This window comes from Hemitrygon akajei, chromosome 23 (assembly GCF_048418815.1).
Source record: "Hemitrygon akajei chromosome 23, sHemAka1.3, whole genome shotgun sequence".
NCBI classification, from domain to species: domain Eukaryota; kingdom Metazoa; phylum Chordata; class Chondrichthyes; order Myliobatiformes; family Dasyatidae; genus Hemitrygon; species Hemitrygon akajei.
The window spans coordinates 40,794,784-40,816,549 of NC_133146.1; the positions used below are offsets into that span (position 1 = coordinate 40,794,784).

General features: G+C 40.8%; 1 protein-coding gene across 5 annotated transcripts in view; it reads right to left on the reverse strand.

Annotated features, from left to right (window-relative positions):
- Window positions 1-21,766, reverse strand: part of blnk (B cell linker) — a 202,375-nt gene that overhangs the window by 133,807 nt on the left and 46,802 nt on the right. For 3 of the 5 annotated variants that reach the window (XM_073027502.1, XM_073027501.1, XM_073027503.1), the window contains exon 3: window positions 16,766-16,812. In XM_073027502.1, coding sequence (XP_072883603.1) covers window positions 16,766-16,812 — 47 coding nt within the window. Of the gene's footprint in view, window positions 1-12,136; window positions 12,409-16,765; window positions 16,813-21,766 lie in introns of those variants that run through there. The other 2 variants (XM_073027510.1, XM_073027508.1) reach the window with 1 other exon arrangement.

The following is a 21,766-nucleotide window of genomic DNA, read 5'->3' on the forward strand; positions in this document are numbered from 1 at the left end:
TCAAAGAGATACAGGGCTAGAGAAGGGGGAGCCTGATAGAAGATGACAGAAGGCCATGGAGAAAAGGGAGAAGAGCACCAGAGGGTAGGTAAGGAGATAAGGTGAGAGAGGGAAAAGGGAATGGGGAACAGTGAAGGAGTGGGGGTGGGCATTACCGGAATTTCGAGAAATCGATGTTCAGAGCTATCAGGTTGGAGGTGTTGTTTCTCCAACTGCAATTTGCCTATCGCTGGAACAGGTGTATGGTAAATGCCACCTTCCAGGCCAAACACATTTCTAGACAATCTGCACAGTAAACACCACCTACGTCAGATATTGTTTATAGACTGCAGCTCTGCCTTTTATACTCTAATTCCAAGCAGGTTTATCTCCAAATTCCTGGACCTGAGACCGAACACCTCTCTTTGCATCTGGATCCCTGACTTCCTGACCAACAGACTGCAACCAGTAGGGTCAGGGAGCAATGATTATTCTCAGCGCTGGTTCCCCATTAGGCTACTGCCCCAATGCCTTATCTGACTCCCTACATAGCCTCAACTGCAAGGCCTGATACTGTCAAATTCCATCTCCAGGTTGGCAGATGACTCCACCGTAGTGGTATGTTGGAGTACAGGAAGGGGATAGGGAGCCAAGTGCAGGAGTGTTATGATAACAAACTTTTTCTCAATGTCAGCAAAACTAAAGAACCAGTCATCATTTGGGGGGGGGGGGGGTGTTGGGGGCAGCAGTGCACATACTGCTGTTTATATCAACACTGTTGAGGTTGAGAGGATTGACAGCTTTTCTTTTTCAATATTTTTATTAATTTTCACATAGAAGAATACAGAGTACATGAGGTTATTATGAATCAAAAAAATATAGAATAGTATTGAAAACATATATAAATCACACTTGCAATTGCAGTACCCTATATTCATAATCAAACACATACATTAATTAAATTGTAACTTGAATTGTAATAGTTTTATTATAAAAATTGAATCTAAACCCACTACCAAGATCAAAGCTGTTTGGTAAAGAAAGAAAGAAGGAAAAAAAATCCTTATCACATAGTGATTTATGTTATTAGCCAACATCTGTACTTTAACAGCAAATCAAAGGTTTTGAAAGTAGTTCAAAAATGGTCCCCACAATGTTTGAAAGTCTTGGTTAGACAGCTTCAAGTCACAAGCTCCAAGTCAGCTTCTACTCCACTTATAAAATTAACAAATGGTTCTCTACTACGATAAGACATCACAATTTACCTTTTGCACCTCATTCTCCAGCTGCACTGCACTCTCCACAACTGTAGCACTTTATTCTGCATTGTTATTGTTTTACCTTGGACCACCTCAGTGCACTGTTATAATGAACTGATCTGAATGAACTGTATGCAAGACAAGTTTTTCCACAGTACCTTGGACAATAATTAACTAATTTACCACCTTTTTTTCTACAAAGAGGAATTAGATACCAGAGATGCATAAGAAATGTCCAAAGAAGGGCAAACTGTTGGTGTTAGTTTATTGACAGAATCTTGGAGTAAAGGTGAGTAGAGGTGCAAATACATCATACTCTGTAACATACTAAGCAATTTTGCAGGTTGTTTAGTTTGGATACTTTGTTCCAGACCCTCACCACAAGGGAAGTTGTGCATGTGTGTGCACACACACTCGGACGAGTGACACCAAGTTGCATACAAAGTGTGTTTTGAAATTTATCTAAGAATCCAAATTAATTTGTGAATAGCAAGGGGCAGTCACACAGAAGCAGGTGCTTCCTTTAGAGCAGAGGCTCCTCTGCGTTACTTGGACCATCTCAGACCACGGCATGCAGTCCAAGCTATTGACCTTTTATCACTTAGTTCCTCTCAGAATTTTTCTGAGGCACTCAGTCCCTTCCCTCCCCTCCTCCTGATTTTGTTCTGGTCCTCTGATTATGTGTTTGACAATTCCTACTTGTTCATACTTCATCCAGTTTGATCACAAATCCCTGACATTCCTTCCCATATCCTCTAACCACTGATTCCCCTTCCTTCAAAATCCCCTTCGCAATAACCCGTTCCTTGATGTCCTAACCTACAATGTCTCTTCCTCTGATGGCCCTTTTGTTATCAAAGGATGGGGCATTGTTTTTTCTAAGTGTCCCTTCCATCAATCCCTGAAACTCCCCTCCTCATGAAGACATAGAGAAGTACAGCACAGAAACAGGCTCTTCAGCTTGTCTGGTTCAAGCTGAACAAGATTTCATCCAAACTCTTTCCATTTGCCTGGGTTTGGCCCATATCCCTCTTTGTACCTGTCCATGTACCTTTTAAATGTTTTTAATGAACTTGGCCTAAACAATTCATCTGGCAGCTCATTCTATACATTGAACACCTGCCGAATTAAGTTACTTTGCAAGTTCCTATTCATTCTCAGCCCTTTTACATTAAGCCTATGACCTCCAATTCTTAATTCCCCAACTTTGGGGGAGAAATGCTGTGCAGTCTCCCTCCTCATGCCCCTCATGACTTTACATACCTCCCATTCTCCTACAATCCAATGAAAAGAGTCCAAACCTATTCAACCTCTCTTTACATCGGTGGCACAGCAGTGGAAACTACAGGCAGTTTCAAACTTCTGGGAGTGCACATCTCACACAATCTCAGAACACATCCTACACAGTCAAGAAAGCTGACCCACACCTCTGCTTTCTGGGAAGGCTGAACCGAGCTGGAGTTTGCACATCCATACTCATGTCATTCTGCAGATGTGTAGTAGAGAGCATCCTAACAAACTTGTATCACTGTTCGGTACGGAAAGTGCACAGCGGTGGACAGAAAGGCTTTACGACGGGTAGCCAAAACTGTCCAACGTATCACCAACACCAGCACCAACATCAAGGGCAAATCTACAGAAAGGTGCAGGAGAAAAACCCAGTAACATCATAAAGGATCCCACCCACCCACCCTCCTCACGGACTGTCTGTCCCATTCCCATCAGAGAGGAGGCTAAATAGCATAAACACCAGCTCCAGACTCAAAGCAATAAGGCTGATAAACAGCTTCACCCACCAACTCCATGGCTACTTTACTATTTCCTGTCAGTCACCTTATGTGCAACGTATTGTCACTTTATGGGCAATCAATGTATAATCGCTATCTTATTTATTTATATTTATTATATGATTTAAAAAATATATTACCGTTCTATATCTTTTGTGTTTTTTTTGTGCTGCATCAGATCCGGAGTAAGAATTATTTCATCCTCCTTACACTTGTGTACAGGAAATGATATTAAGCACTCTTGTATCTCTTTCTCTGTAACTCAGTCTCTCAAATCTCAGCAACGTCCTTGTAAACCTCCTCTGCACTCTTTCCAACTTAATTGCACCTTTCCTATAGCAGGGTGATCAAAGTTCCTGTTGTATTCCTACAGCTGTCACCACTTCCCATGATACCCCTGACTCATGACCAACCGCCTTTGGCCATGTCAACTCTTTGTTATCCCTGCACTGATACTCTCCCTCCACTTACACTGCAATTGCTAACTAGCATTGGCCTGATTTAGTAGAGCACCAAAGGGGAGTCCTCTTCATAGATTAACCTTCTCAGACTTCCACTGGTGTAATGCAACATGTCAAGAGATGTCAGAGCTGAGCTGACCACTGAGGGAAGGGTGAAGCTCAGTCTGCTGAGCTGAGGGGCTGGAGTCATATTATATCATACCTTAGCTGGTTCATTCAAAGCGTCCATTTAAATAGCGATACCAATCTGGACTTTGAAGTGCAGGTAGATATTCATTTTTTCTTTCATTTTTATTAATTGTAATGCTTTTAAATTATATCATGTAACATATGTCTTAAGTATATTTGGGCCTGCACTCACTGAAATTTAGGAGAAGGCATGGGGACCTCATTGAAACCTGCCTGTAAGGACTAGATAGGGTGGATATGGAGAGAATGTTTTCTATGGTGGGGGTGTCCAGAACTAGAGGGCACAGCCTCAAAATTGAGAGGAGACCTTTTGGAACAGAGGTAAGAAGGAATTTTTTTAGCTGGAGAGTAGTGAATCTGTGGAATGCTCTGCCACAAACTATGGTGGAGGTCAAGTCCTTGGTTATATTTAAGGCAGAAGTTGATCGTTTCCTGATTGGTCAGGGCATCAAAGGATATGACGAGAAGGCAGGTGTATGGGGTTGAGTGGGATCTGGGATCAGCCATGATGGAATGGCGGAACAGACTCAATGGGCTGAATGGCCTAATTCTGCTCCTATGCCTTAGGGTCTTATTACATTCATTATTTAAAAATATTTCAATACATTTGAACAGCTCAGACGTCAAACACATTTGAGAAGTTCTATGACCTTTGACAGCAGGAGGTTCCTGGACGGCTGCAGTCAGTGACCTGATGTACTTGTTTGGACATCAGTTAGTGTGGTAATGGGAATAACATGGAGGTGTGCATGATCACAATCAGGCCCATAAAGCTACAAAGCAGACTGGTCAGCAAGAGATTTAAGTACTAAATGATTTCCAAACCACTAATGTTTTGAGGCAATACCAAAGTTACATGTCAACTTTCTGTTCCAAATGGAAGATGCTTGTCAGCTTGGCAGAATAGAACTCATGACTTTCCTGCCAATCCCTGATTAGTGCTATTTATGTCAAGCAGAGAGGCTCTGCGTACTATGTCATAGCTGGATTTTAACACCTTCTAATATGGTTGACACTTAAATTGTCCCCAAAATGGCCTGTCAACGCATTCAACAGCATTTGAAGATGGATAGTAAGGGCTGGCTATGCCACCAATGCTCAGATCCCAAACAAGGAACAAGTTAAAAAATATAGTTTCCTGTTTAGTTTGAATAAATGGCATGGCTAGGTCTGCCCAAACTGAGCATCAAGCGGTGGATTCTAATGCCTGTGCTGTCAAAGGACATTTAAAAATCCTACCTTTTCGATATCTTTGGACTGTTCCAAAGGATTTGAATATTTTAAAATAATTATCCTGTTCTATAAAGACTCTGCAACTTTATCTAAAGCATTGATCAGCTACGTCATGATCATCAAAGCATAAAAGTGTTTGTCAGTAACGTCCTAGTGTGGAACCTTTAATGCAGACACTGTCATTTCTAATCTACGCCACATACATTGTGAGTCACAGGTCTCTATCCCGGCACTTTATTCTGCCCAGTCTACTTACTTACAAGGTTATCAATCTATTTACTTACGTACCAAGCCAAAACAGAACAGGTTATTGGCAGTACGGCATTTTCTAAAGATCCATCACACAGTGTTTGTAGGAAATTGATAGTAACAATCAGGCAGCAACATTGACAAATCAAATTAGAAGAATGTTTGGCACTTTAATGGCTAACTCATCTACTTGGTGATGTTGTCCTAAACTTTGCCTGTGAAAAGTACAAGTTAGGAAACAAAGTGTATTTTAGCTTTTGAAAATTGGAAGCGGTTGGCTGTTTGCACCATGGTTTATCAGTACATCATGTTATTTATTTGTGCATCCAACCATCACTACCTATTATAAACTCTTGCTGTTTATGAGAGTTGTCAAATGAGGAACTTGACTGTACTTTATTATAAAAAGAAAGTATTCTCCTGATTTATACTTGAAATTTACCACATCTAATTAGAATTACATTGGAATGGAAGAATGTGATCAGATACTCACATTCCACATGAGGAGGGAGGAGGCAGGCAGGTACTCACGCATCTCAGAATGGTAGAAGAGGGAGGGAGAGGATGTGTCTTCTGAACCTAAGCTCTAATTTGTGCGTGCAAGTGAACAAATGCCAAGTGCTGCCTACATGTGCCAAACTGTGTGAGAGAATTAACACCCATGCAGCAGCGCAGGTCTCCAGTGACCTTGAACCCTTCCGCAGCTAGCGCAAGTCCTTGCTCTGTGATGCCCGCTGTGATCAACTACCCATTTTAAAAGATAGTCTAGCTTGACGAAATGAAGTCTAGGACCTGGAACGACAAGCTCCTCATAGTCAGTCTTAGCAGTGACAGACCTGAACACTGCAATGACATTGTAGGCCTGGACTTCAGATGCCTCGACAGATACGACTGCGCTATTTAAGAAAGAAGAAAGAGGAATGTCAGGGAACAGCTGAGTCTGTAATAGTAACATCAATGACTGGAGAATTATAACACCAAGTCACCTTGAGAAGAATAATAGGATTGAGCAGAAACAACAGTTTAATGAAAGGAAAATCATGCTTCGCTAATCTGCTAGAGTTCTTTAAGGATGTGACTAGTATAGACCATTGGATGTAGTACATTCGGATCTTTGGAAGGCAATTGATAAGGTCCAACAATGGAAATTGATCATTCTCAATCCTAAAGACTGCCTAAAGCCAATAATCAAGTTAAATTCAGGCACTTGTCTTTCATGAAGTAAAAATAGCACTAGAATTAAACCATCTCTTAGTACTGACTCACAAGCTATATTTTATTGGATACACACAGCAGCATGATGTGATCACCACTAAAATTAAAATGCAGAATATCATATAGAATTTCACTTTCAAAATCCTATAAGTTTGCCCATACCACATGTAACAGTTGAACTGAGCTTCCTGTTAAATAATTATGAAGATTTTGAAGAAACATCTCTCTCCACATCTATCATTCCCACTGTTTTCTCAAACACTGAACAGACCTTATCCCCCCCACCCCCGATTATTCAAAATGATGCCTGATTATTTTCTCAACTCCGAAATGCTTTGCTTCCTCAAAGTTCACTCATGGTTTCAGTGAATTGTGTTTTGCCTTGTACTCTGCAACACCAATATTTATTCTTAGGTTACTTATCACTTTTTCCTGAACTCCCAGCTGCTGAATCCTCAATTCTAAATCCCAAAATATGGCCACCTTTTGACTTTAGCCTGTAAGTAACTGAAATGCCAAATTTTGCAGTGTACCTTTCTGAGTGGGTGGCAGGGTAGAGATACGCCTCTACCAAAAGAGGTTTAAGATGCTCCTTCCCTCTGCTAGCCTGCAGATCAACCTTGGGCAAGGTGTAGCACCTTCTTAGCCCCTCAGTCAGGGTCATATGAAGCCACGGAAGGAGGTGGTGGATGGTCACATGAGCAGCTGGCACATACTACACCATATGTACATGATTATGTATATGTGATATAATCAGTGATTATGTGACCACTGAAGCCAGGCAGACAATCTCTGAAGAGCATTGATAATGGCTGGGGTCACCCGCCTTGCAAAGACATTGCCCAGAAGGCAGCAATGGGAAACATTTGCCAAGAACAATCATGGCCACGGAAAGGCCATGATCACCCTTGTCAGATGACACGGCACATAATGATGACAACCTTTGCGAGAATTTGATCTAACTTTTATGACTTTCAACGAATTTAATTGTTATGGAATTCTTCTATGTACTGCAGAAAAACATTAATCCCAATTATTGTGAAGTCTTGTACTGGAAATGATGACAAAAGTGAAGTATTCTTTCCAGGTACCTATTCTAGTAATTAAAATAAATGTACAGCCCTAGTAGCCTCTGACAACCAAGTCCAGCTCCTGGCCTTCACATGTGCCTTAGCTACTAAGCCTGGCAGAACCATTTCTACTGACAGGAGAAGGGGCAAAGGTGAGTTACGGGTGCCTTAAAACCAGTTGCGTCAGATAGATGGGGCTTGTCAGCCACGGGTGGCAGCTCACCTAGAAGGAAAACTTCTGATCTCAAACCTCCACTGCCTTCAGCTAAACCCACTCATGGGGAAGGCCTTGGCAGTAAACACTTGAAGGAAAAATCTGGAACTGGAGTTGCTAAAGCAGTCCTACATCGAGGTAAATACTGACTGGCAATTCCTGCGACGCTTCCAGTACCAAACTGAATTGGTCTCTGCCGTTCCTTTGGGTTCATCAGATATGTGGAGAGGGGGAGCTTGCTACATGGGCAACAGCTTGCCCTCCATATCGTACTGCCCAGGCTTGCATATCTAGACAGCCAGGACACAATATCCATGGTCAACTCTGATCAATGGACGCCTCACTCACAGCGTTAGAATCAGTTTTAAGAATTAAACGCAAACTTTTGGCTTTATGTTTTTAAAATGCAGATTAGAATTTATCTCAACAAGAGTGGTGTGAGAGTAGACAAGATAGACTGTGCCCCTCGTTTCTGAAAGAGGTAAATGAAAAGAATGTGAAGGCATTAGTAGTGATTTTTAAAAAAAATACAGAGGACTGGAAAAAGTCTGCTCTTTAAGAAGACAAGGCAATTAAAAAAGAAGCAGGAAATTATAGACCAGTTAGCCTGATTTCAGTGGTAGGCAAGATGTTAGTGTCCATTTCTAAGGATGAGGTTCTGTGGTACCTGAAGGCACACAATAAAATAGGATGAAGTCAGCAAAGTTTCCTTAAGGGGAAATCTTGCCTGACAAATTTGTTGGAATTCTTTGATGAATTAATAAGCAGGATAGACAAAGGGGAGTTAGTAGACATTTTTTATTTGGATTTTCAGAAGGCCTTTGACAAGGCACATGAGGCTGCTAAACAAGATAAGAGCCCATGGTATTATGGGAAAGATACTAGCAAGGACAGAAGATTAGCTGGCTAATAGAAGGCAAGGAGTGGGAAAAAGGGGGCCTTTTTTGGTTGGTGCTTGGTCCACTATTCTCTATGGTATGTGTTAGTGATCTGGATGACAGAATTGATGGCTTTGTAGCCAAGTTTATGGATGGTACTAAGAAAGGTGGAGGGGAAAATAGTGTTGAGGAAGCAGGGAGTTTGCAGAAGGACTGGGACAGATTAGGAGAAGCAGTAAAGAAGCGGCAGATGGAATACAGCGCAGGCTAGTGTATGGTTATGCATTGTGCTAGAAGGACTAAAGCAGCAGATTATTTTCTAAATGGGGAGTGAATTCAGAACACAGAAGTGCAAACTACGTTTAGAGTATTGTGATCAGCTTTGGGCTCCATACCTAGGAAAGAACTTGCTGGCATAGAAGAGGGTCTAGAGGAGGTTTACAAGAATAATCCCTGGAATTTGATGCCTTTAGAATTCAGAAGAATGTGGGGGGGGGGGGGGGGGGAGTTCTTATTGAAAACTACTAAATATTGAAAAACCTAGATAGAGAACATGGAGATGATGTTTCCAGTAGTGGGAGAATCTAGGACTAGTAGGCATAGCCTCAGAATAAAAAGAGGTCCCTTTAAAACAGATGAGGAGGAATTTCTTTAGCCAGCGAGTGGAGAACCGGTGGAATTCATTGCCGCAGGTGGCTGTAGAGGCCAAGTCATTGGGCAGATTTAAAGCTGAGGTTGACATGCTGTCGATTAGTAAGGGTGTCAAAGGTTACGGGGAGAAGGTAGGAGAATAAGACTGAGAAGGAAAATAAACTCAGCCATGATTGAATGGTGGAGCAGACTTGTTGGCCAAATTCTGTTCCTCTGTCTTATGACCTTTTGGTGTAGGCGTACTTCAGCTTGTGATTGTAGAGCTCTGATGAGTGGTTTTCTATCTTCAGTTGCATATATCTATGGTAGATTTGGCTGGGGGGGGGGGGTGTTGACCATCTTTCACATAGTCCATGCAAACCAACTGAGCCCTACAGATTGAGCTTTATGTCTCCTTAAAGTTCACATTAGCAATTAAATGCATGCTGTGAAATAATATTAGCACAAGAGGTTTTTCATAGGGAGTCCTCAGAACATGTGGACATTTGTAGATCTTGCTGGAACTAAACCAATCTCTACTGTCATGACAAACATCTGGACAATAATGATAATATTTTTTGTAACCTAACTATAATTCAATTTATCAAGTACGGCAACAGCTTTTCACCCCTTTGTATGCAATACTTCTTCCCTGTGATAGCTGCACACCTTATTAGTTAACTACTTTACCTCTACCATTGACCTCACGTGATAGCATTGATGAATTAATCTGATTAACATTCATCATCAAATTACTGGATTCTTAAACTCTATTTAACCTTCCTTTAATGAAATTAACTCTGCACAGAAATGAGGTGTATTACACTGTTTGTGCAATGAAACATATATTGTTTTGAGTAACCATGGCTAGCGCAATTTCAATTGTGCCTAAAAGTCTCAGAAACCAAGTGTGGATAATGGTATTTTAATGCAGCAAGTGTACACCTGCAGAGTCTGGGAGTTTAAGGGGCTGTGGTGGGGCAGCTGTTTCTTAGGTTTTTCCTGACAACCACTCTAATTTCAATAAAATGACTGTAAAATCCCTGGATTAAAGATCTTGTCTTGAAAACAAAAGCACTTGTGATCTTTTGTCAAAATTAAGGCAGATATGCCCGAAAGTCCATAGAAATTCTGCTCAGATGTTTTCTTCGTTCAGTCTATTGAATGTTCGCCCTTGCATTGTGACAACTATATTCTTAAAGCTTAGGTTTAATTTTAATGAAGTTTGAATAAATGAAGGTGAACTGCTCATTGCCCTGCTTGCTAGTAGCACAGGAGTATCGAGTGCTCGGTGTTTGAATTGTCCGTCTCCATTGAGAGCTATCACAAAGAAGCATCTTGTGCTTTATGAAAGCTGAGACCCAAAAAGCAGAAATATAATACAGGTTTGTATTGACATTTACTTCTTTTTCCTTGTACACCCCATTCCAGTTATGAGCCCTGCACCCAACCTTGCTCCACTAGTTGTACTTAGTTTGGTTATTGTTGAGAGGCCAATTCATTGCTTCAGATGTCAGGACCAAGAGCAATATTGTACTCTCATGTCCATAATAGTTAGAAGGGATTAGTGCCATCCCTATTCTAGCCTTGAGAACTCTTATATTGCCCCTTCCATTGGCATTTATAGGTGCCTTGACCTGATTTTGGACAGCACATTTACTGTAGAAGCTCTGCTGATAGGTCATTCACAGCAGTATTTCTGAAATAACTTCATTTTTTCTTCAGTTATTTCCCTTTTTACCAGAGCAGAAAGGTTCAAAGGACCGATGCCAGTTCCATTTTCTCACACTTTTGCTCTCAACATTCACAACGTGGATAGGATTGACCTTGTGCATGTTTAGCATTCCACTGGTCAACCTCCAATGCGTAGCCATCACCATATATTTACCATTCCACCGCCTTTCCAATATTCTGAAGAGACTTCCTCACTCACTCTTCCATTTGCTTCAGTTCTTACTTCACTTATCGTTACACGCTCCCATGCAAACCCCGGAGATGCTCCTTTCCTCCTTTCCTGTTGTCCAGTGACCCAAAATGAAATTTACTTTTATGCTTCTTCCGATTTAGTGCACTGCACCTAGTATTCCCAATGTACTCTCATCTACATTGGAAAAGTCAAACAAAAATTGGGTGCCTGCTTTGTTCAGTTCTCAACAATGACCCTGCATTTTCATTGGACTGTCATTTTAATTTTTTCCTACCTGTCCTTCCTCTGACCTCACTAACCATGGCCTGTGGTATTCCAATAAAACTCAAATAAGTTCAAGAAACAACAGATCGTTTTCCAAAAAGGCACAATACTGCTTCCAGGATAATTTTTAACTAATTAGTAATCAGCCATTCCAATCTTGTTCCTCATTTTGCCATGTTTTTAACTCTATCTCCACTTTTTAAGAACTCAGCAGGTTAAGCTGCATTTGTTGAGGCAAACGGATGGTTGATGTTTCAGGTTGAGACCCTACATCGGATTGGTGTTTGGTCTTGACAGGAAGCATAGCCATTTCTTTGCCTCCATGGATGTACTTGACATGCTGAGTTCTAATAGCTTCGGTTCATATTCCAGCATCTATAATTTTCTGGGTCTGATAGTTATGGGTGAAGAGAGAAAACACAATGAGCCAATGACCTGTCTTGTGCTGTTTACTGCTCTAAGTCCTGTTTTTCTTTCCCCAGACCGACAACCAAGAAATCTCCAAATGAACAGTGGTCATACCTACTTATCAATAGCAGTTAAACAGATGGGGTACTCTTCCAGAGATGAAGAAATGTTGAATCAACGCTGTATAATTTCACCTGCTGTTTGAAATTTAGATTACTTTAGTCTCCACTTTCTACTACTGAACTCTAAAGTATCATAATTGATTCTAACAGGTTGTATGGTTGTAACAGGTTATCCATTATTCAATACATGGCTTCATGAATGTCATCAACTAACTCAAACACTAAAAAAAAGTCAGAGAAACAATGCATACCTTACACCTTTCATCCTTTTTCAGACAGCTATTTGAATGTCTGCTGGTAAAATTCAGGAGCCTCTGGCTCTCTGTGCTAGTTGCCAGTCAAAATCCACTTGTGGAAAGCCAATAGAAGGAAGTTGGAATAACTTTTAGCAAAGTATCTGACAGGGCATGCATTCAGTACTGTCGCAGAGAGAAAACAAAAGCACTGGTATCAAATTCTTTAAGGTTTCTTCCAACATCAATTCAAAGCAGTACTCAACCAAAACTGGTGCTGTGACTGTGCCTGGAACTTCCTTGTTGATTATGTTAATGATTACAGGTGAAGTAAGACTAAGGCTGACAATTATGGGTGTGGCATTAAAAGAATATTTGAGGAAGTTTCATGGTGATTGTATCAGTGACATTTCCCCTATTGTTTTGAGTACTTTTAGAGTTCACCACATGAAAATTTAGGATGCCTGGGGACAGAATATGGGTCCCTACACTCTTCGTCTGGGTCTGCTCATTACCTTTTTAATCTGGATTTTTCCAGTAAATGACCTAATTCACTTGGATTCTCATCTCTGATGCCTCCTAGTGGATAGAGGGCCAAAGCGGGAGAAAACTGTTTTCATACTGTGGCCTGGACTGGAATTGCAGACTGCATGAGGGAGTTTGACCCAAAACATCAATGGGTCATTTCCTTTTATAGACTCTACTTGACCCACCAAGTTCCTCCAGCATTTTGTTTTATACATCAGATTCCAGCATCTCTAGTCTTGAGTCTCCCGCTTACATTAGCCAAATACAGTACAATAACAAGGAAAAATGCAGAATTTCCTGCTGGTTCTCTTTCAAATCTGCTATAATTGTTCAATACACAGGTACATTTCTACAGCTTAGGGCAGGAGTGTCAAACTCATTTTAGGTCACGGGCCGGATTGAGCAAAATGCAGCTTCATGCGGGCCGGATCAGTCGGATGCGTGCGAACGCAGCTTTCGTTGCCTCCGTTTTTTCAGCCTGCTCTCATGTGTCTCAGTCTCTGCTATAACTACAAAGTGTTTCACTTTACAAATTCTGTTTCTTATGAAGAAGACTGCCGAGCAAGACTGCCGAATAAACACTAAAACCCCTGAAAACCTGGTACCTGAATAAACTCAGCATTAGCCATATCATACGCCATAGGCGCTTCGATTACTGGGGCCAGCTTTAATAGTAATTAGATATTATCTCGCGGGCCAAAGATAATTCCACCGCGGGCCTTGAGTTTGACATATATGGCTTAGGGCATCGCTTTCTCTAACAGTATCTGTTGCAAAGTTAAGTTGTCCTGACAATGTTTTATGCCCATACTATTAACAGAATCAGAAATGTTCAACCTTGGAAGCATGTGTAAATTTGTGTCTATTAGAAATTATCCCTTTCTTTCCAGTTCTTTGGAGCCCAAGCCCACACAGAATAATAGACTAGTGGCTACCGAGTCCAGGCACTGGAAAGATAAATTTGTAAACTGGTTTAGTATTGTCACACGTACTGGGCTACAGTGAGCACTTGTCTTGCATTTGGCAATATAGATCAATTCATCACAACATCTCAATTGTAACAGAATACAGAATCAAGTGCTACAGTACACAGAAAGTACAGTGCAGGTAGACAACCATGTTCAAGGTTATAACGGGTAGTTAGTGAGGTCAAGAGGTCATCTCATCATATTAGGGAAACAGTCAGTAATCCTGGAGCCTGGGGATATGTAACTTTCAGTCTTTGGCATAACTTTTCTGATGGAAGAAGGGAAGAGTGAGATTTCTCATTATGCTGGCTGCTTTACTGTGGTGTCTACGTGGTTGGGCCAGTGATGTTCACACCTTGGTACCTCAAGCTCTCAGCCTCTCAACTACAGTATCATTGATGAGGACAGGAGCATGTTGTAATACCCCCGCTTACCTGAAATCAATGACCAGCTCCTTTGCTTTTATGAACATTTGTAAAACCATGGCTTAAGTAGGGAGAGTCAGTAAATGGGATGCTTCCCTTTATTAAAGGTGACATTGAGTTCAAAAGTCAGGAAGTTATGTTGCAGCTTTATAAAACTCTAGACAGGCCGCATCTGGAGTATTATGTACAGTTCTGGTTGCTCCATTATAGGAAGGATGTCAAGGATTTGGAGAGGGTGCAGGAGAGGTTTACTAGGATGCTGCCCGGATTAGAGCGCATATGCTATAACGAGAGGATAAACAAACTTGGGATGTTTTCTCTGGAGCGGTGGAGGCCGAAGGAAAATCTGATACAGGTTTATAAGATTGAGAGGCATAGTTAGAGTAGAGAGTGAGTATCTTTTCCCAGTGTTGAAATGTCTAAAACCAGAGGGTATGCATATAAGGTGAGAGGGGGTAACTTCAAAGGAGATGTGAGGGGTAAGTTTTTTTCACTACAAAGGATGGTGGATGCCCAGAATGCACTGCCTGGGTGTTGGCAGAGGCAAACATCAGGGACTTTTAGACAGGGTCATGAATGGAAGTGTACAATGTCCTGTGTATGTTACTCAAAATGGCTTCTTTGGTTTGTTAAGAGTAGGAATGCTTCTTTGTCTGATAAGTGTTTCTCTCGCAGTTGTTTAGCTTTAGACTTGCTGATATGGGGATTGTATTCATTTGTTAACCAATGGGGAATGTTATTTTGTCTTGTGAGGCTGGGAGCTTGGGGGGTTTTCGCGGGTTTTCAGGAGAGTAGGGAAGGAGACGCCGAGGAAGGTGGACGTGCGCTGCACTGCTTGGTTGACTACCGGGGGTGGTCCCAGGTGCGAAGACGTGGAGGTCGGAGGAAAGTGACGAGGGGTCGAATGGTTCGATGGTTGAGCTCCAATGATGTGCACTAAACTGACTGAACTTTGATAAGTTGGCGCCTTTTGCTTTTTCTTTTCTTTCATATATATTGTATTGCCTAGTACTCTTTTAGTTTTAGTAAAATCTTTAAAGTGTATTTCATAACGGTATCTGGTGTGAATTTGATACTGTGTGTGTGTGCGAGGCATAAACTTGATTCCCACAGCACCTGCGCATACAGGAGGTGGGGTTGGTGAGTGGCTGGATCTCCTTTTCCCCTAGACGTATACCAGCCTGTTGGGTGAGTGTTACAGAAGGATATGGAAATTGTGTAGGCAGAAGACATTAGTTCAATTGGTCATTTGATTATTAATTTAATTGGTTCAGCACCAAAGGGTATGTTCCCCTGCTGTACTGTTCTATGTTCTATGAATAGAAGAGACGCCGGTGAGGGCTGCATTGATAGTAATGGGAGATGCACTGTTTTCCACACATCTACAACTACGCACCTCAGAGCAAAACTCTAGTGGTCATATTTTGCTCTGAGCTTGTTATTCCTTATAGACCATTCATTGCTGGTAAAGCCAAGGAAAAATTAGGCATACATAGACACCAGGAATAAGTAGCAGATTCTGATATCATATAAAGCAAATGAGATCTTCACGGAATAGCTGAGAGGTGTTGATCTACTATCTCTAATGATGGAACATGTGACAATGCTGACTGAATCAAGAGACAAGGCTGACACTCTTTTAAGGCCCTGCAAATTGGTAAAAGATGAACTCTGAGGCTCAATGGTACTATTGAAGCAAAACAAAATGTTCTGGCATATGTAAACCCACAGTGAATACATGTACTACCAAAGGTGAATTACTTAGCATAATTGTAAGTAGCAAGTTTCCAAAGACTACAAAACTATCATGCTTACCTTCAAAACAACATTATGAAGTTGGCATACTTAGGCACTTGTTTACTTTGTAGGAATTTCCCTCTCCTTAATTCTCATTTGTTTCTTCCCCCGTGATCAATGTACCTCCCCTTTTTAAATACCAAACACACTGACTCAAGCCCTAAGTGGCTAAGCCTGAAAAACAGGTACTGTAGTAGGTGTGCATTTGTCAGCTTATTCACTACAATAGAACTCACTGCAAAAATGGCTCTGCCTAACTACTCTTTGATTCTCCTTCATAGTAGAAACTGGCTACCTGGCCCAAATCCTGATAGTTCCTGACTATATTTGTTAGCTTTGAGTCAGGTATGAACTCTTGATAAATATTTGGAGATGGCTGGTCTCCTAAATGAATATTTTATCCAGATCAGAATGATTTGTATAGGTTTATTGTATTTTCTTCAAAAGATGCCATTTGGCTTTATGATCTAAGGCATTAGTTTAAAGTTTCATTCCTCTTCGGAGACTATTGTATTATCATTAAATAGATCAATTGGATGCCTGGGACTGTTATAATTATGGTGATGGCTGAATCACATTCAGGAAACAATAATAAATGCTCAGGCTTGTTGTGGGTTAGAATAGTGTTGAGTCTAGGTTCAGTCATGTTTTAATTTTGTCCCTGTGCACAACTCTATTTAAAAGTCCTTTGAAAACTTCCCTTTGTCAGTAAGCTATGACTCCACCACAGAAGATTTTTGTCCACCACGGAAGTTAGTCTTCATTTTCTTATTAAGTGAGTGTTCTCTACCTATCAGTGAAGCCGTTCCACCTTGTGCCTCTAAAAAGTATCATTAATCTTCACAGGAAACAAGGTGCTCACTACTTGCCATAGATAATGCACAGTGCAGATAATGATATAGATTAATAGAGAGCAAAATTCCACTTACGGGTAGTCTATTACATTGAATCGGTTGTGGAGGCTATCAGATGAATTCTGTAAAAGGAAAACAGCATTTATATGCAACATTTTGTGCATTAATGACATGTGATACAACATTATAACTTGCATTATCATCAAGACCAAATATAATCAAATAACAATGGCACATAATATAAAAGACTAAAAAGGTTTAATCATCAACATATCAGTCATATCTACCCACTTCTGGCACCATTGGTGAACTGTGTTTCATTTACTAAATGCATTCATTCCTTTCACCTACTCTGATAACACCTCTCGAACCCATCAGCTCTAACACCAGGACAAGCTCAGTGTACTCAAGGGAACATCACCACCTTCAATTTCCTCTGTACTTTGAAACATTCTGCTGGATAGTGAACAAAATTGTGGTCCAGCTTCAGAGCAGTTGGTGACTGTCAGTATAGGATATTCCAGGTGGGGTTGGAAAACTACTTAAGAAGAGATATCAGTAGTGTTGTAGTTTTCAGACATTGACATCTAGCAGATTGATGACAGGGCCTTTTCTCAACCTAACGCTTCCTGTTTTCAAGGTACTTAGAAAGGAAACCAAATTCTGTGGAAGTATAATGCAGTGTGAGGTTATATCATAATGGAATGCAGAAATAAACTTACCAACATATTACTGTTTTCAATGCACTCAAACAGTTTGAAGCCCATGTTATTACAAGAAAGCTACTAGCATGGTTAGAGCATTAGCTGATTGGTAGGAGGCAGTGAGTGGAACAAAATGATCCTTTTCTTGTTGACAGCAGGGGTCAGTGATGGGACCACTTCTATTTAAGCTGTATATCAATGATTTAGATGATAGAATAGATCACTTAGTTGCCGAGTTTGTAGATGATATGAAGATTGGTGGAGGGGCAGGTAGTGTTGAGGAAATAGGAAAGCTGCAGAAGGACTTAGACAGCTTAGGAGAAAATGGGAAAGAAAGTGGCAAATGAAATACAGTGATGGAAAATGCATGGTCATGCACTTTTGTAGAAGAAATAAATGTGCAGACTATTTTCTAAACGGGAAAAGAATCCAGAAATCTGAGATGCAAAGGGACTTGGGAGTCCTTGTGCAGAACACCCTAAAGGTTAACTTGCAGCTTGAGTCGATGGTGAAGAAGGCAAATGCAATGTTAGCATTCATTTCAAGAGGTCTAGAATACAAGAGCAGGGATGTGATGCTGAGGCTTTATAAGGCACTGGTGAGGCCTCACCTTGAGTATTGTGATTGGGTTTGGGCTCCTCATCTAAGAAAAGATGTGCTGGCATTGGAGAGGGTTCAGAGGAGGTTCACAAAGATGATTCCGGGAATGAAAGGGTTATCATATGAGGAACGTTTGATTGTTTTGGGTCTATACTCGCTGGAATTTAGAGGGGGGGGGATCTCATTGAAATTTTTTGATTGTTGAAAGACCTAGACAAAGTAGATTTGAAAAGGATGTTTCCCAAAGTGGAGGAGTCTAGGACAAGAGAGCATTGCTGCAGGATAGAGGGGCATCGATTTAAAACAGAGATGCAGAGAAATTTCTTTCACCAGAGGGTGGTGAGTTTGTGGAATTTGTTACCACAGGCAGCTGTGGAGGACAGGTCATAGGTGTATTTAAGGTGGAGCTTGTTAAGTTGATTAGACACGGCATCAAAAGTTATGGGGGGGGGTGGAGGCTGGGGAGTGGGCTGAGGAGGGGAAAAAGATTCAGCCACGATGGAGTGGTGGAGCAGACTCAATGGACCAAATGGCCTAATTCTGCTCCTATGTCTTATTATATCCCTCCTCCTTCCCTTTCTCCCATGGTCCACTCTCCTCTCTTATCAGATTCCTTCCTTTTCATCCCTTTTCCACCAATCACCTCCCAGCTTCTTACTTCTTCCCTGCACCCCCACCCACCTGGCTTCACCTATCACCTTCCAACTTGTACTCCTTCACCTCCCACTCTCTTTTCATTCTGGCTTCTTGTCCCTTCCTTTCAAGTCCTGATCAAGGGTCTTGGCCCAAAATGTCAACTGTTTATTTATTTGCATAGATGCTGCATGACCTGCTGAGTTCCTCCAGCATTTTGTGTGTGTTGCTCTGGATTTCCAGCATCTGCAGAATCTCGTGTTTATGCACAGCAGATCCAGCTTTGCAACAGATATTTCCAAGGCCAGGACAGCAATTTAGAGAATAAATAATTCACTTCCAATGGAAATATTGAACTGTGTGGAATTTAGTAATTTTGCTGCTTGCAATAAGCGCATCTCGCAAATCTGTTGTGTTCTTTTAACAGACTAAAATTAGCAAGGTGATGATCAAATAAGATTGACATCTAAATGAAAATTAGAAGTACATTTTTATTACAAAGACTGATACTAAAATAAGACACAGAACTAAATAAACATTTTTTATTTTTGCTGATTGAAGCACCAATTATTTGCTCTGGGGGCATTTTGGAAATCTGAAACTTGGCTCTCAAAATTCCTTGACCCTTTAAGTTCTTGGAAGTGTAATGAGATTTAACCTTATTCGCCCTATCACTGAACCGTTCCCACAACCTCCAGATTCACTTCAAAGACTCTTCATTTCGTTTTCTTGATATTTGTTTATTTTTTCTCTTTTATATTTGCATAGTTTGTTGTCTTTTACACACTGGTTGTCCAGCCTGTTGGCTGCGGTCTTTCATCGACTCCATTATAGTTACTGGGGCATTGAGTATGCCCGCAAGAAAACAAATCTCAGGGTTGCATCTGGTGACGTACATGTACCTTGATAATAAATTTACTTTAAACTTTAAGGCACCAACGTTAAACCAATGACTGAAAAGTCTTGAATGATTGATTTCTTCCTGAGTGAAAGTTAGTTTGCAGCACAGACATTAAAAAAATCAATTAAAAAAAAGTAGCTTTGAGGCCAAAATTCTGATTGACAGGATTCTGACTCACCCTACTTTGCAATAGGAAAATCTGGGGCCAGGACAGTAATTTACAGAACAATTACGTAACTTTTAATGGAAATCTTGAACTGAGTAGAATTTAGCAGTTTTAGTTCATGCAGAGTACATTTATAAATTGTATAAATTATACAACTTTAAGATTCATCTGTTTGCAAGCAGCCACAAAGCAAGGAACCAAAAAGAACTCAATTAAAAAAAACAGCAACAACCAATGTGCAGAGAAAGAGAAAAAAAAACACAGATCACGTAACCAATAGAAGCAAGCAACAGCATTCCGAACCATACTGAGTCCATAGTCCCGAATCCCAGAGCACACGAAGTAGGCCCATAGCTCCGGTCTCTGTTCATCATATAGCAGGGCAAATCGCTGCGAAGGTCACCGACACAAAGCGTGTAGCATCCAGAGTAGTCAAATAGCCACAGCACTGCGGAGAGAGGAGCGAACCTTGCGGGAGAGCGAGCGAAATCAGCTCGACCCTACACAAAGCAAATCTGTTGTGTTCTGCACAGCATTTAAAGTTTTTACAATCTCTTGTGCATGTGACATATTATCACAGAAAGCAGCTAGAGTGCCTGCAGATTACATCTCCCCCGCTCCTGGGTATTAAGCAGTGTGACACTACAAACAGAGAGATGAATGGAAAATGCTGGTGGTTATTTGAGATCTGAATGCAATGTCCCTGAGTAATCAGGAGAAACCCACAGAACACTACAGAGGTTGAGCATTATTGATTCCCGATTCATGCTTCACATCTGGAATCTTGAAGAAAAGGGGGAAGGGGAGTATGGCATTGATGGCGATGAAGATCAGCTTTCTATGAAGAACTGTCATTACATTACCATGAAGATCAACCTTCAATGGACATTTTTGTCTGTTTGTTTATGCATTATTTTGAATGTGTGTGCAGTTATACACATGGTTGCATGTGTGTATAACTACCTGCTTGTGTGTGCATACACATATCCAGATTCATTTGTGTGTGACCGTGTGTGACTTAGTTTGAGCTTTTAAGTCTGAGAGTGGTTTGGCTGGGTTGAGTCTAATTGTAACAGTTCTGCTATTGACAGATGCTAACTGAGGATTACAGAAACGAAGCAAGCAAAAATACACTATGGTATTGCAAACCGCACTGGGGCATAGCACTGTGGTTACCTCTTGCCTGTTCCTCCCTGTTGAAACACAAATGCATTGACGTCAATTGAACTAAATACATGGATGTGTATTTAAGGAAGAAAAATTTCCAGATGTCCAGGCTGAGGAGAAAGGAAGACCTGCTGAGTTCCTCCAGTAGTGTGTGTGTGTGTGTGTGTGTGTGTGTGTGTGTGTGTGTGTGTGTGTGTGTGTGTGTGTGTGTGTGTGTGTGTGTGTGTGTGTGTGTGTGTGTGTGTGTGTGTGTGTGTGTGTGTGTGTGTGTGTGTGTGTGTGTGTGTGTGTGTGTGTGTGTGTGTGTTGTTTTGGATTTCCAGCATCTGCAGATTTTCTTGTGTTTGGGGAGAAATGAATGCTCCTTTATACATAATTCTCTAGGAAATCCCTGGCCTCATCTTTTGACATGGGAGCTGCTGATGTGTTTTAAGTATGGGTGATAAATCAATTGTTTGAAGGTCAACAATATTCCATTATTGTGTCCTTTGTTCTTCCAGTGTACTTTCTTCCTATACAGGCTTCAAAGCAGAGTTACAAGTGAGGGGAAGAACAAAATCTGATCTACAATAATTGACTGTCTAGACAATTTTAAAATTTAGGTACTTTTTAACAGGAGACAAACATTCTTAGAAGCATCATTTTGGAACTATAGAATCTGGAAATTTCTTATCGTTTTTCTATCATTTCTTCTTGCCTACAAATTTATCTGTTTAGTTGCGATAAACTAGTTGTACAGTCCTATTGTACTCCATTCCATTTCCAACATTATATGGCATGGTATTAAATTATTCTAACATATTTAATTATGTTACAAATAAATAATATCTGGTAAATACCATGGTACATTTTAAAATGTTAATGGAGCTGGTTAAATGCAAACTGTTGCCATATTTTGAATAAAG